The sequence below is a fragment of the Octopus bimaculoides genome, chromosome 28 (genome assembly GCF_046866305.1).
Source record: "Octopus bimaculoides isolate indiv1 chromosome 28, ASM4686630v1, whole genome shotgun sequence".
In the NCBI taxonomy this organism is placed as follows: domain Eukaryota; kingdom Metazoa; phylum Mollusca; class Cephalopoda; order Octopoda; family Octopodidae; genus Octopus; species Octopus bimaculoides.
This window is the reverse complement of record NC_142955.1, coordinates 6,482,043-6,496,822: the sequence shown is the minus strand read 5'-3', so window position 1 is coordinate 6,496,822 and position 14,780 is coordinate 6,482,043. Positions and strand designations below refer to the sequence as shown.

Genomic DNA, 14,780 nt, shown 5'->3' with positions numbered 1-14,780 from the left:
ACATACCATTTGATCCATGCAAACATGGAAAGCTGATCATTAAATGATGACAGACAGACGGATGGATGGATGGAAACTCATTGTAATCCAAGGAAATACACATAAATTCAGTAACTTCCACTTTACACCCCATATTTATAACGTTGCATGACACGCGCGCATACAATATGAATGGATGTGTATTATATATATAAACCGAGAAGAACCTTTCTGTAGTAGCTAGAGCGAGTAGAAATAGTACTCAAATCTCCCATATTGTCTTATATATGTATGGACCAATGAGGGACATCCCTTCATGCTATCTGGATCTGTGAGAAATAGCAGCCAAATCTCTCAAAAACCAAACTGTATTGTTTGAAATAAGACGTTAGAAAATGCCGACAAGGCAGTCACCTATAGTATGCTTTTGATATGTCTGCGGGGTGGATAAACACTACTACGACTGCTACTGCTGCTGCTGCTGCTACACTAACCACAACAAACCAGTAATGGAGCCTCGGTGTGGTTTTTGAACTTGGTAGAAATCGCTGTTAGATATTACACAACTGAAGCCATAACGAAAGGACAAGTCTGAAAAATAATTTGTAAAATAAAAAAAAAGTGAAGGGATAGTCACGGTTGAAACGACGCCTTTGACCACGGGTCTGTTTGAATAGGGCTGGCTCTTTTCTTTATTAACAATATAGTAAACCTATATGGTTACTATATGGAGAGAGGACGAAAACAAGGACAGACAGACAAGGGGCTGGGGATCGAATGGAGTTGACAGTGGAGGATGAACGTTTAAAAATTAAAAAATCGAATATTGACAAAGAAAAGAATCGAATGCTTCAAAAGTGAAGCGGAGGATGTGGGTGACCCCTCAAACCACGTTCTCACACGGAAGACTTTATTTTTTTACCTTTTCTGTTTTTGCTGAAACAGGTTCTTTCACTCTCAACACGCTTCCGAAACACACCGTGCGACAGACATTTCTTCTCCAGCCCCCCCCCCCTTTTTTTCTTTTCCTATGGAACCCAAAGCTGGAGATAAACATGCTTGTCATGATCCCTTTCACTCTAGTCTTCCACACTACCTCTTTCGCGATAGTTGCTACCGAGAGTAAACAAGCCTGCTCTTCCCTGTTCAGGAAGGGCGGCGGAACGATCTTAATTATAGCTTCGGTCGACAGTTGTACTCTTCTCGAATGTGACAGCAGATGTTCGACATAAGCCCAGGGTTCCGAAATCTTCGGACATTGTACAATTGCGTGCAGAACAGTTTCACTGTCCTGTCCGTACCTTGGACGCAGAACCATACCTAAAGAGCTTATCCCGAACAGGTAAAGCACCTGAGTAACACTGCCATGCCAGGGACTTCTGTTTGAATAGGGCTGGCTCCGGCTAAACAGTAATAACATCAACAGCTGCAACAACAGCAATAATAATAGCAGCAGCAGCAATAACAGATGCAGCATGAGAGAGGAGGGGGGAGGAAGACAGCGGAGGAGAAAGAGAGTGGCAAGCGAACAAGGAATGGCAGTGAGAGGCAGTAAAATAAGTAAAAAAAGGAAGAAAGTAAGAGTAACAGGAAAAGCGATAATAAAATTAGAGAGAGAGAGAGAAGAGAGAGGAAGAGAGGCAAATTGGCTAAGTTAGGAAGGAGAGGGAAGAGACCAGAGTGTCAGAGAAAGAGAGAGAGGCTGAGGTAGGAAGTAGGAGAGAAAAAGAAGGGGTAAAAACAACAAGAGATTGACAGAGAGAACAGCGGAGAAGAAAAGAGTGAAGAGGTCAGCGTTAGAAAGACAGCGGGAGACTGGCTTAGCTGGAGAAAAGGAAAGAGAGCAACGGGGAAGGGAGAAAAGGAGTGAGAGAGCAGCGGAGAAGGGAGAAAAGGAGTGAGAGAGCAGCGAGAGAAGCTGGCTAACGTGAAAGAAAACAATAGGTGACGGTTTACAAAACATGCAAGATATTTGGGTGTCTTCGATGTTCAAGAGTCTCGGTCTACAGAGTAAATTGGAACACGTCGGACTTGTTGGCTGGTCTGAGGCAGGTATGTTGTTTTTGTGTAGATTGAATAATTGATATATCAGTCAATCAATTGAACAATTTATCTGTCTGTTTGGATGTTTATCTATCTCCCAGCCTACCTACCCGTGTATCTGCCTGTCTCCCTGTCTATTTCTCTATCTGTCAGTCTATCTATCTACCTGTCTGTCTGTCTTTCTATCCATCCATCCATCCATCCATATATATATATATATATATATATATATATATATATATATATAATATACTTATCTGTTTACTTATCTGATTATCTAAGATTTATAGTTACTAGCTTTAAATCTGTTTGCCTGGCTATCATGTTATACAAGCACACTCCGCACGCGCTCTCTCTCTCTCTCTCTTCTATGTGTGTGTGTATGTGTGTGTGTGTGTGTGTACACCCATATCCATCCTTCCTTAGGTTCTGCCACTTCTGATGGAGTAAGTGTGCTCTGACATATAGCATGTCTTGAGCATTCTTAAACTGGTGGAGCCCAACCTTCCCCCAGTGCAGATTGACCTCAACAGAATGAAATACACTGATGGTTTTCTGCAAGTTTTGAAATCAGATTGCAGAGAACCTGAAACAACAAATACTGCAATGCATTTTATCTAATGTTCTGACTCTATAAACTTGCCACTTATGTATGTACACATTTCACATATGTGTGTGTGTGTGTGTGTGTGTGTGTGTGTGTGTGTGTGCATGTGCATGTATACAAAGACATGTACAAAGGTAGTAATAGTAGGTGCAATATGCAGAATGTTTCAGTTTGCTATCATCAGCTTTCAGTTTTGATTTCATTGCATGATATCTTGGACATGTGTCATTTTACATGGCCTTCTGAGAAAAACTGGGTAGGTGGAAAATGTGTAGAAGCTGATCATATAGATGGCATCTGATTGTTATAAACGTCTAGTCTTTTCACACTGCCTCACAGTTACACACATATACGCATACACACACATATATGTATACACACAAACACATACACACACACACATAAGGTAAGTGAATCGTGGTCATTGCCAGTGTTGGTGATATGTAAATGGTACTTGTGTCAGTGACATGCAAAAGTCTCCAGTGCCAGTGACATGTAATAGGCACTCGTTCTGGTGACACATAAAAAACACCCAGTACATTCTGTAAAGTGGTTGGAATTAGAAAGGGCATCCAACTGTAGAAACTAAGCCAAAACAGATGACTGGGGCCTGGTACAGCTCTCTGGTTCATCAATACCAGTCAAACTGTCTAACCCATGCCAGCATGGAAAATGGACATTAAATGATGATGATCATCATCATGATATATATGACACGCTCCTTTCAGTTTCCATCTACCAATCTACTCATGAGGCTTTGATCAGCCCAAGGTTATAGTGGAGAATACTTTCCCAAGGTAACATGCAGTGGGACTGAACCTGGAACTATGTGGTTGGGAAACATACTACTTAGTCACACAGCCACCCCTGCACATAGATGTGTGTGTGTGTGTGTATATATATCTCACAGTATCTATCAGAACATCAGATGCTGTTACAATGCGCTTCCAATTTTGTTTTGATTGAACCATTCTTTTCCACCTTGACTCAAATTGTCTTCTCATCATTGTGGCGACCTTCCAGTTGACCATTTCCAATCTCTTGAATACCATTTCCAGTCTCACGGGTCTATCAGTTGTCTGTGAACCATGAAACATGTCTGGCCCAGCAGAACTTGGACTTTTGTTACTCTGCGGTCATGTTATTCACTGCACTCTGTTCTCAAATTATCTCATTTTGAATATGCTCTTGTAACGATACACCTAACATTGATCTGTCATTAGCCCTTTGTGTTGTAGCTAATCAATGTTCCATCCTCTTCATAGTTGCCCATGTCTCACTTGTATATAAGAGCACAGGCTGGCCTGTGCTATTAAACAGTATGGCAAACTCTTTTTATCGTCATCATCATCATCATCATCATCATCATCATCATCATCATCATTATCATCATTTAACGTCCATTGTCCCTGCTGGCATGGGTTGAACGGTTATTTTAAATGAAAGAGTATTGTGGTTGTCGACTGGTTTTGCTTTTGCTAATCATGACATTGAAATTATTGTAATTTTGTATTTTCTTAAGATTTTAGTACATGTTTTTGTATGAAAGTTTGTGAATGAATCAAACTTTCATACAAGAGCATGGACTAAAATCTTCTTAAGAAAATACAAAATTACAATAATTTCAATGTCATGATTTGCAAAAGCGAAACCGGTCGACAACCACAATACTTTTTCATTTAAAATATATTAAAACTATGTAAACTGTGTGTATTTTCCTTTTATTTATATATATATGTAACAATAATAATTTGTGTAGTTACCAATTGTAGCGGGTAAGATTTGTTGTTATAATTGCAGCATGTTGTAGGATGTGAAAGACAAACAATGCATGAAGTTTTAAGAAAATATTTATTTATCGTTACGTTGAAAAATACCATACCACGACGGGCAGGTTATAATAGATCCATAAACACGCGAAGTAAAGTTTGTGTTTGTGTCCTCTTCATTGTTTAGTAGTAATCCAGAGAGAGAGAGATAGTGGTGTTGTAAGAGAATAGTGAAAGATGTAGGGTGTGGGACGTTGTCTCACAGTTGCTGACAGTAAACTTCATTTCTCTTGCTAACTATTTTCTTAGTAGTCGCATTCATTGTGGTTATGATTATAGTAGTCCGTTTCCTAACTAATTGAGTTGTCACGAGCTGCCTCGCTCTGTTTTCGCCAAGTGACTACTTCGATTTTGCTTGGGGTTTCTTGCTTTTATAACTACCCAGAAGGATAGACATATCATTGAAAACAATAGATTTAGTTGGTGGCCTTGTTATCTCTATTCTAGCTTTTGGTGGAGTAGAAGAGGTTAGAAAGCGTCAAGTGGTGAAGACATTATATCGGGCTTAGCTAAAGGCATCTGGAAAATGTAAAACTGCTGTCAGAGAAAAACCTTTGTTCCACCAAGGGAAAAGTTCTGTTGCAGTGTTAATTTAAATTTGGCTATAGTGGATCGAATCCACTTCATGCATGCTAGATTGACTACACACACACACACACACACACACATATATATATATATATATATATATATATATATATATATTTTGCATTACAACTCACCACGTGGGAATAATCGAAATTCTTTTCCTCCCTTTTCTTATTATATATACCATCATCATCATCATCGTTTAATGTCCGTTTTCCATGCTGGCATGAGTTGGACGGTTTGACTGAAGACTGGTAAGCCAGGAGGCTGCACCAGGCTCCAATCTGATCTGGTAAGGTTTCTACAGCTGGATGCCCTTCCTAACGCTAACCACTCCGAGAGTGTAGTGGGTGCTTTTTACGTGCCACCGACATGGCAGCCAGTCAGAGAAACACTGAAACATCGTTTGGTTTGCCTCACCCTTCTCATTCAACATCAAACTTGTGTGGAAAGAATATTCCTCAGATTAGTAGACAAACACAGATACAGATGTTTGATCAATAGGCACAAGCTAAGGGTTTCCTTTAGTTGTGCACCCAATATGAAAAGTATATTAGCTAACACCCATAAAATGTGGGAAGAGGCCAGTTGCTCTTGCAGGGTGTACAATGACTGTCCAGTGAGAGGCTAATGCAAGGCCAAGGGAGTCATCTATTAGTTAGTAGGAAACCTAAATTTTCTATAGGTTCATCTGCCATCGAAATAATTTCAATCAAAGCCGCATTGTATGCAGCATCAGTAAAACCAATATCTTGCTCAGGATTACTCAACCGAAGTTGGTGCTTGAAATCTTCATCAAGATCATTTCTGAACTCATTCCACAGTTCAAAAGGATTACTTACTTCACAATTTTTGAGAATAATAGCAAAAAGACCTCTTAAACTCTTTGGTGTTTTTGATATTGAAGCTTCTTCCAGTGTTGCTTCCTGTTGCCGATCATTTGCAAGCAAACCTTCAAACGTGATTCTCAATGCATTCTGCAAATCTCACCATAAACTTGTTTCAAACTTTCCCATGAAGTTGGTCCTCTTTTTACATGTAGAAGCATTCTGAGATGAAAGCATTCATTTTGGTTAGGATGTACAGTGTATAATCTACCAATTGTTGTTCCAAACTTAATCCCAGAATGACCCTGAACTTTTGTACCAATTTTGCGTCTGTTCCATTTATTATTACTCCATGTGTAATAACAGAGGAACCTTGTGATATAGCAGTGTTTTTGGAAAGAAATTGTTCCTCCGACAAAGATTGGAAAAGGCTGTTAAAGTGGTATCCTTCGGATTTGAAACTTGATTGGCAGCTGTCTCATCCATGAAGTAAACCCTTTGACCATTTTCTAAATGCACAGAAAGTTGTTGAATGGCTGGGTGCCTTTCGTGGATTAGGAATCTAAATATATGCCAAAAGGCCTCATTACTGCTTATATATCTCCCTAATTACTATTGTTTAGCTTGATAGGCTGTATTCCCAAGGAGAATTGAAATATTCAGTTTTGAATGTGAACCAGGGTGAGACTACTCCTACAGATTTGCTATCTTTACTTTCATTTTGACAGACAAACAAACAAACAAACAAACGGACAGACATTCAATTTTATATACATAGATATATATGCAGTCTTGTCTCTTGCATGCTGCACCTGATTCCTCTTATGCCTAAATTTTCTCTCAACACATTTGCACTCTGTTGTTCATGCACATTGATGCTGTACATCCAGTAGAGCATACTGCCTTCATTCCTTTCAAATCTGTGCATGTCCTCTGCATCCAGATCTCATGTCTCACTATCATGGAATATAGCTGTTCATATACAAGCATCATGCAATCTACTTTTCACTCTGAGAGAGAATCATTTTTTTGTCAACAGAAGTAGTAGTTCTCTGAACTTCCTCCATGCTATTTGTGTTCTAGAAACAATACTTTCAGAGCATCCACACCAATTGCTAATTTGGTCACCTAGGTAACAGAAACTATCTACTACCTCAAGAGAGCCAACTGGACATTTGAGAGAGTCTAAGTCTCATGTGCTCTTAGTGTTTATTGTTCCTGTACATCTGTCACACACAAAGGTGAACTTATCTGTTAATCTACCTGTAATTCCACTGCATCTCTTATGTGTCCATAGCTTACATTTGGTACAGCAAATGGAATTACTGCCCACCCCTTTCCAACAAATTGAGCAGGGCTGTTTATCTGAGAGAGATAGAGTCTTATCTACTTTCTTGCTAACAACAACTTTGGTCTTAGCTAGATTAACTTTAAGGTCCTTTGATTCCAGGTTTTGCTTCCATACCTGGAATTTCTTCTCCAATTCTGCTACAGATTCTGCAATAAGAATGAGGCCATCAGTGTATAGAAGTTCCCATGGTATCCAGTTTTGAATTTCTCTGTTATGGCCTAGAGGACTATGATGAATAGGAGTGGATTAAGAACTGAGCCCTGGTGAACCCCTACCTGTATGCTAAATTCATCACTGTATTCATGGCCAACTCTCACCTTACTGACAGCATCTCTGTACATGGCTTGTATGATTCTAACAAGCCACTCCTCTACTCCTAGCATCCTTAGAGACCACTATATAACAGAGCACAGGACTCTGTCAAAAGCTTTCTCCAGGTCAATGAAAGCTAAATATAGTGGCTTACTTTTGATCAAATACTTTTCCTGCAGCTGTCTCACTAGGAAGATGGGATCTTTTTTAAAACGGGGGCCACATTTTTCATTAACGAAACACTTTGAAACTTGGATCACTGGTAGAATGTGTCATATAAAACATCTTTTTCTCTTAGTCTTCTTAAAAAAAAAAGAAATCCATAAATTATTCCATGTTAAAGTTGTCGTATTTCTGTAATTTCAACCAATCACTGACGTCCATTCAGCCGATATACATTAAGTGCCGACTACATAAACAAACGATTCTGAAACAATTAACCCTAACCCTAACCCTAACTCTAACCCTAACCCTAGGGTTAGAGTTAGGGTTAGGGTTAGGGTTAGGGTTAGGGTTAAAGCAAATTTAAAATGAAAAAAGCAAATAAAACGAAGAATCGTTTGTTTATGTAGTCGGCACTTAATGTATATCGGCTGAATGGACGTCAGTGATTGGTTGAAATTATCGAAATAAGACAATTTTTTACATGAAATAAATTCGAATACAAAAATATTTTTCTGTTCTATAACACAAAATAGATAAGTATACGAAGTTTGAAAGTCTTTCGGTACCAAAAGCACTACGTAAAACATTAATGAAAAATGTGGCCCCCGTTTTAAAAAAGATCCGGAAGATGGTATTTGTGGTATTCTACCCACGTATAAAACCAAACTGCATCTCATCTTATTTAAAGTATAATCACTAGCATTCCATTTCTGACCATGTCATCTTAGTGATATTTTGAATTTCATTATCTAATGTAACCTGTCATTATTTTAGAGGGTAGGATAGTAAGGGTGTGATTTGAAGGGAAGTTTGCTATTATTTCTGCCAGACCTAGCTACTATGTTGAAATTTCCTTCATTAGTTCATATGTGTACACACACACACACACACACACACACACACACATCAAAATAATACTCATCAAAATAATACTCATCACAGTTGTATATAACAAGTAACGGAAAGGACAAACTCCAAGATTTTTCAGCATCAAAGTCATTAGGACTCAGGGTTAAAGCTTGACTGATGAAGTGACTTTATCCATGTCTGCTTTTTGTTCTTTCTGTTAATTGCCATACATACCTTTCAGTATTATGTTGATTTTCATTTCTAGTATATACAGATATAGTTTTATTTACATACTCACACACATACATGCACTCAGGCATGTACACCCACACACACCCACACCCACACACACACACATCAATATAAATATATGTGTGTGTGTATGTAGTGTTTATGTAATAATATATATATATATATATATAGAGGTTATGTGCGGCAATGGTGTCAATTAGACCCAGAGGTCTCAGGTAATGCTGCGTAAGTGCTAAGAATAGACCATAGTTAAGCTCCAGGTTTGGTGATTATGCAAATAAGGGGTCCAACATAGGTCATATATCAGCCTGTGTATATATAAGGATTTACTTTAAGTAATGAGATAAAAATCTAAGGTTGTGTATGTTTTAGAACATTTATAAATAGAAGGTCTTACAGCTGTTTCCAGGATATTTATTATATCCCTTCATCAGAGACGGTGTGAGAGGATGGTTAAGCAATAGTTAATTTAGATAAGATAGGAAATAGAGAGTGAATGCAGGGATATTGTATTTGGAAATCCATTGTTTAGGCAGAATCGTATACTATAAGATTCCAATACCTTGTGAGTAAAATCCAATAGTCTTTAAGATTGGTCATTGCCTTTGTAAATCAATTATTAAAATTCCAATACCCTATGAGTAAAATCCAACAGTCTTTGAAATTGTTCATTCCAAATACAGAGTTTATACACAGTGTTACACATAAATATTCACCAGGTTTAGCACCTGCAGACTTCCATCTCTTCCCCAAGATGAAAAGGCAACTCAAAAGTCACCATTTTAATACCATTGTTGAGATCCACAGTGAATCACAGAAGGTCCTCAACGCTTACAGAAAATGACTTCCAGGCCAGATTCCAAAAGTGCAGGAAAGCTGGGATCAGTGTGTTGCTGTACAAGGTGATTATTTCAAAGAAGATTATATTAAAACTTAAGTAAATAAGTTTTTTTTTATTAAACATATCTAGTTCTGGAACTTTTTGATACTACCTCACACAAACGTCTTTATCATTTACATTTATTCTTTATTGATAATATCAATCTAATTCTATCAGTTATTCCACATATTGTGTATATAAAGGATATAAAGTTGAAGCATTGGTGTAACCATGATGTTCTAGTGATCTGAAGAGCTAGCCTTGTATATCTGCATTGATTTGTAAATGTACAATTATACTGTGCAATGTATAGCATGAATATTAGTGCAGGTATATAAAATAATTTATTATACACCTAAGTTATTATTACATGTTCAAGGTTGAAAAATGGCTGTAATCCTATAGATATCAAGTAGTTAAATATATATATCTATATATTCACCTCTCATACCTCCTGACTTTATATGGTCTATATACTCCTCATGAAATAACTTTATAGAACACTGCATTATACTCCTCTGTATTGGATTGCTATGTGGTATGGTAGCTGTGTCCACTAGAGGAGCTTTCTGTGATTGCCACAGGATTCTATGAATCCATATATTGCATTACAAATATACATATGTATAATATATATATATATATATATATATATATATATATATATATATATATATATATATATATATATGAGGTGATATCAATAGGTTCCCTGACTAGGTATGATTAATAAAAAATAACTTACTCACCTAAATTTTAACATCATCTCCTTCAAGATGCTCAACTTGTGCAGCAATACACTGGTTCTAGTTTTCCTGCCACTTTTGGAATCCAGTCTGGAAGTCATTTTCCATAAGCAAGTTGAGGATATTCTGCGATACACTTTGGATCTCAACAACCTTGTTAAAATAGAAACCTTTGAGCTGCCTTTTCATCTTGGGGAAGAGATGGAAGTCCACAGGTGCTAAATCTGGTGAATAGGGCAGGTGCAGAAAGGACACCATATTGTTTTTGGTGAGAAACTCACAATTGAGGTGAGCTCAGTGAAGAATTCAACTCTTCGCGCTCCACAGATTCACTTGCCTTCGCTGAATGTCCTCCCTCAACCACTTCAAAACATCACAGTAGAACTCTCGGTTGATGGTGTGGCCCTGGAGGACAAATTCTCGATGCACAACACCATATTTCCAGAGATGACTCTTGTGGTAGGTCTTTGTTCTTCCACTTTTGAAGTGCCTATACCAGTTGAAACATTGCGTACAACCCATTGCCTCATCACTGTAAGCTTGGCAAAGCATGCTTAATGTTTTTTTAGCAGACTTCCTAAGTTTAATGCAAAATTTCATGTTAGCTCTTTGTTCCAACTTCCTGTCCATGACAAAATCGCAGACTTGTGCTGCACAATTTGTGAAGTAAACACAGAGATATCACTTAGCACACTGCCTCATGCAAGTCACTGCTAGCTGTCAATGCACATGCAACTGTGTGCTGCCATACCACCTCATATATCCCTATATATAAAAGGCAGGATGTGTGTGTGTGTGTGTGTACGTGAATGTAGTCTATGCACGTTCACAAATTAGCATGCATGTCGCTCCAATTTTAGGAGGACATTCATCATGACCTTATCTGCATTTTCGTCAACTTTTTCTCTCAGAAGCACCCGCGTATAGCTATAAAAATCGATTTTCAACCATAACTTTTACCAATTTTGAAGTTTGTTAACATGGCGAAGTCAAAATGTGCATATGCGCATGAAGGAGAGAGAGAGAGAGGAATAGTGTTTGTGACAGGGGGAGTGAGGGAGAGATACAGATTGTTTGCTAGTGTTTAACAAAAAAAGTAAAGAAAAAGTGGGAGAGGGAGACAGAAAGCGTCTAAGGAAATAAAATTTTTGTAAGCAAGACAGTTTGTTTGCCAGCGTCTAACAAAAAAAAAAGTAATGAAAAAGTGGGAGAGGAAGACAGAAAGCGTCTAACGAAAGAAAAAGTGGGAGAGGGGAGTAAGGAAGACAGTGTCAGCATTCCTGAAAAATGAAAATGTGAAATGCTTTTTTTTTTCTTAAACATGAGATATACTTTCAAATATAGGATGTTTTTGAAAGACACTATATTTTATAATGAGATTATATATACTTTCTCAAGCAACAATTAAAATATATTTATTTTAAATCATTTATTTATTTTAAATCATTCACCTTTCTCCCCCTCTCACACACACGCACATATACTACTTTGGGAGCGAAAGAGTTTTGTTTATATTTCACAACAACAATGAAACAAAGAGGTGTGCAACAATTTGTCAGTGAATTACACAATATAAATGAGTAAAATTTCCGAGGCTTCCACCAGCACCCCCCAACCCGTTTTTCGGACCACAAAAAGGGTTTGGTAATTTTTCAGATTAACACCCGCACGATTTCCACTAGGGTGTTACGGTTAGGGTTTTAGGATTAGGGTTAGGGTTTTACAGTTAGGATTAGGGTTAAGGTTAGTGTTAGGGTTAGGATTAGGATTAGGGTTGGTGTTAGGGTTACGGTTTCAGGGTCAGGGTTAGGGTTTTAGGGTTAGGGGTTAGGGTTTAGGGTTAGGGTTAGAGTTAACCTAAAAGGGACAGGCCCCTTATTTTTTGGTTAAGGCTGTTGGTAAGTTTTCCTAAGTTACTCCAATCCAGATCCCCAATGCAAACCTTCAGATCAACCTTCTCCTATGCAGATCAATAATGCAACTTTAAAAAAAACAGTCAATGAGTGGAAATAACCAATAAACTGATTCCTTATGGGATTTCTCAATCAAATTGCCAGCAAACCATTTTCAGCCAAACCAGTTTCAACGGATTTCGCTCAAATCTGATGTCGATGTTACTTATTTTGGTTTGAAATAAAGCACTTGATCACTTAATAATCCTAGCTTAATCCTGGGCAGCACCGGGCTATACTGCTAGTACATAAATATATTAATAATGAATAGTGTGACAAAAAAAGAATGAATGAGATCTTGATATTATGTAAATAGAGGAATTTATCTCTCAATATAATAACTGATGAGATGCCTGAGCAGGCTTCAGCCCCAACATCCGGAACTCTGAGTTTTATTATGACAACTAACTGATTGTCCTATATTATATATATATGTATGTATATATATATATATATATCTGTCATACCGGCCATGACGAAGGGAAATAGCCCTGAAACTCGAGTCGCCTTTATATATTTATATTTATATATTTATATATTTGATCCTTTATATTGAACACTCAATATTTCATCTACATTCAATACTTTCTTTCATGGTGCCATCCATTTTTATTTTATTTTATTTTATATTATATATTGTATATTATATTATATATTGTATATTCCATATTCTATACCCCACATTGGTTCTGCAGGAATATAAATAAAACATAAAAAACAGACAGTGTTGGAACTCTTTTAAACTAAATAATATACATATATATATATTGGGTTATCCCATAAATAATGCAGTTTTTTATACTTCTTTTATTTTTCAAAATTAAGATAAACAAAGTTCTTTTTTGATCTAAAATATACTCTCCTTCATTTTCTACAATGATCTTCCATCTATCTGGTAGACTTGCAAGGCCCCTATTCCAAAATTCACTAGACTGTGATGAAAAATACTCCTCCAGTGCTGTTATGACTTCATATTTTTTCCGTCCAAATAATTTTGAAGACTGCAGAATAAATGATAATCAGATGGAGCAATGTCTGGCAAATATGGTTGGTGGGGCATTGTTTCCCGTTCAAACTGCTCCAGCCTTTGGAATGTCATCCTTGCTGTATGTGGCCGAGTATTTTCCTAATGGAAGAACACCTTTTGTCTTGAAACCAAAGATGGTTGTTCTTCTTTTAGTGCTGACTTAGGCTGCTCAAGCTGCTCGTAGTAGATCGCTTTAGTTATCCTTTGGTTTGGGTTTAAAAGTTCAAAGTGGGCTAAACCTTTCATATCCCACCAAACAGATAACAATACCATACGTGGGTGAAGACCTTCTTTAGCCTGGGGTGCCAGTGTTTCTCCTTTCCCTACCCACTGTCTTCTGTGCTTGACATTTTTGTAGAGAACCCATTTCTCATCACCAGTCACTATTCAGTCTGTAAAAGGTTCATTCATGAGATGTGGTAGTGAAGAAGTGCACACATTCACTCTCTGTGTTTGATTAGACTTGGACAGTTTGTGAGGAGCCCATCGACCGAATTTGCTGACTTTTCCAGTAGCATGCAGGTGTCAAGGAATGGTTGAATGACCAGATCCAAGCTTCTCTGCTAGATCCTCAACAGTTTCAGTGGGATTTTGTTCCACCAGGGTTTGCAGGACATCCTTGTCGAGCTCTACAGATCTTTCAGGGCAAGGCTCGTCTTCTAGGCTGTAGTTTCCGGCTCGGAATTTCTGGAACCACTGTTGACACTGGCTTACATTTATTGTCCGATCCCCATATACTGCATTAATATTTCTCACACTCTCTGTTGCATTGTTGCCTTTATTAAACTCATAAAGCAAAATATACCAAATATGCTCCTTTGTCACTTCCATTATAGCTTGGAAAAAACTTAAAATCGAACTGCACTCTTCAAAACTTGCACTAAGAATAAGAGCCAAGGGAAAATTACTACCTGCTTTTATAGCAAGTTGATGCAGGTAGTTTATCCCATCCTCCTCTGACTTTTAGTTCATGCAATTGAAAAAAAACGCATTATTTATGGGATGACCCAATAGTTGTCTGTGAGTGTGTGTATGTGTGTGTGTGTGTCTATCTTATATCTTTTACTTCTTTCAGTCATTAAACTGCAGCCATGTTGGGGCACTCACTGCCTTGAAAATTTTTTTGTGGAATGAATTGACACCAGTATTTTTTTTAAGCCTGGTACTTATTCTATTGATCTCTTTTGCCAAATCACTAAGTTTCTGTGACATAAACTCATGAACACTGGCAATAACTGTTGTCAAGTGGTGGTAGGGGACAAACACAGGCACAAAGATCCTCAGGAACACACACACTCATACAACAGGCTTCTTTCAGTTTCCATGTACCAAATCCACTCACAAAGCTTTGGTTGGCCCAGGGCTACAGATAA

The 14,780-nt window shown here is 37.7% G+C and overlaps 1 protein-coding gene across 3 annotated transcripts in view; it reads left to right on the top strand.

Moving 5' to 3' along the window:
* Nucleotides 1-533: 533 nt before the first annotated feature.
* Nucleotides 534-14,780, top strand: part of LOC106868371 (uncharacterized) — a 192,797-nt gene continuing 178,550 nt past the window's right edge. For all 3 annotated transcript variants that reach the window (XM_052977663.2, XM_052977662.2, XM_052977661.2), the window contains exon 1: nucleotides 534-2,031. In XM_052977663.2, the coding sequence (XP_052833623.1) occupies nucleotides 1,941-2,031 (91 nt within the window). In that variant the 5' untranslated portion in view covers nucleotides 534-1,940. The remainder of the gene's footprint in view (nucleotides 2,032-14,780) is intronic.